Raw genomic sequence first — 1,538 nt, 5'->3', positions numbered from 1 at the left:
TACCCAAAAAATCAAAATATATGTAAAAATGTATGTTTTATTAGAGTTTGTTATTGGTCTGTTTTTGGTTTGGTCGGTCGGTTCTTAGTCTGTTCTTGGTCTGGTGGTTGGTTATTGGTCTGTTCTTGGTCTGGTAGTCTGTTCTTGGTCTGTTCTTGGTCTGGTCGGTCAGTTCTTGGTATGTTCTTGGTCTTTTCTTGGTCTGGAGGTCGGTTCTTGGTCTGGTGGTCGGTTCTTGGTTTGTTCTTGGTCTGGTGGTCGGTTCTTGGTTTGGTGGTCGGTTATTGGTCTGTTCTTGGTCTGGTGGTGGGTTCTTGGTTTGTTCTTGGTTTGGTGGTCGGTTCTTGGTCTGGTGGTCGGTTCTTGGTCTGGTCGGAGTTCTGGAGGGTCGGTCGGCGTTCGGGATGGTCAGTCGGTGTTCATGAGGATCGGTCAGCGTTTGGGGAAGGTCGTTCAATGTTGGGGTGGTCGGTGAGAACCAGAGGAGAGAGAGAGAGGAAAGGGGGTCTGGGCATGGAAGGAAAAAGAAAAAAAAAAGAGTCAATCGGGGTGAGGGTCTGTTCAGTTTTAAGAGAAAAAAAATTAAAATGTACACATAGATTAAAATAGGGTCCATTTTTTAACATGTAAGATACACGTCAATAATTTTTTGTTATAAAAAAAAAAAATGGTCTAGATCCCCAATTTCTATTTTCTTCCGGTCTCTTTCATCAAAATTTCTCAATTCCACACCCCTTAGATGAACGACACCAAGGCTTCTCATCAAAACAGTCAATCATCGTCTCCACCAATACCAGGACTTTGCAGTCACCCCTCCATTGCTTAGCTCTGATCCCATCCCCAAGTGGTCTTTTTTCACGTGGTTCATCTTCTTCTACCAAACTCTTCTTCCATTTCACTCCACACCCACATCCCAAAACGTCAAATTTCCACAACCCAAACACCCAAAAGCGACAATCATTCTAGCCATGGCTTCCGATTCTCCAGTCGCAATCCAAGAAGACGACCCAACAAAAGCCACGACAGCTCTTCTCTCCTTCAACACAGACTCTTCTTCCTCAAAATCCCCTCGCAAACTCACCACAACAATCGTCTTCATCTCCCTCGTCCTCCTCTCCTGCATTGCACTCTCCGCCGCCGTCGCCTTCGCCTTCCTCTTCTTCTCCGCCCCCAAAACGACAATCCATTCCTCGTCGTTTTATTCTCGCCCCCTAAAAAAGCTCAACCACCCGGTGGTTCTCCTGATCTCTTCAGACGGCTTCCGGTTTGGGTACCAATACAAGACCTCTCTGCCGAATATCAACCGTCTGATCGCCAACGGGACCGAAGCTGAACTGGGTCTGATCCCGGTTTTCCCAACCTTAACTTTCCCGAATCACTACTCCATAGTCACCGGTCTTTACCCTCCTTATCACGGCATAATCAACAACCATTTTGTTGATCCGCACACCGGCGAGTCCTTCACCATGAAGAGTCACGAGCCCAAGTGGTGGCTCGGCGAGCCGTTGTGGGAGACCGTGGGCAACCATGGCTTTTAA

At 47.3% G+C, this 1,538-nt stretch overlaps 1 protein-coding gene across 1 annotated transcript in view; it reads left to right on the top strand.

The window, feature by feature from the left end:
* Nucleotides 1–710: 710 nt before the first annotated feature.
* Nucleotides 711–1,538, top strand: part of LOC21409889 (venom phosphodiesterase 2) — a 2,430-nt gene continuing 1,602 nt past the window's right edge. Inside the window, exon 1 of the mRNA XM_024161391.1 lies at nt 711–1,521. Coding sequence (XP_024017159.1) covers nt 969–1,521 — 553 coding nt within the window. The 5' untranslated portion in view covers nt 711–968. The remainder of the gene's footprint in view (nt 1,522–1,538) is intronic.

The sequence above is a fragment of the Morus notabilis genome, unplaced genomic scaffold (assembly GCF_000414095.1).
Source record: "Morus notabilis unplaced genomic scaffold, ASM41409v2 Scaffold329, whole genome shotgun sequence".
Taxonomy (NCBI): Eukaryota; Viridiplantae; Streptophyta; class Magnoliopsida; order Rosales; family Moraceae; genus Morus; species Morus notabilis.
This window is presented reverse-complemented; position numbering and strand designations above follow the sequence as displayed.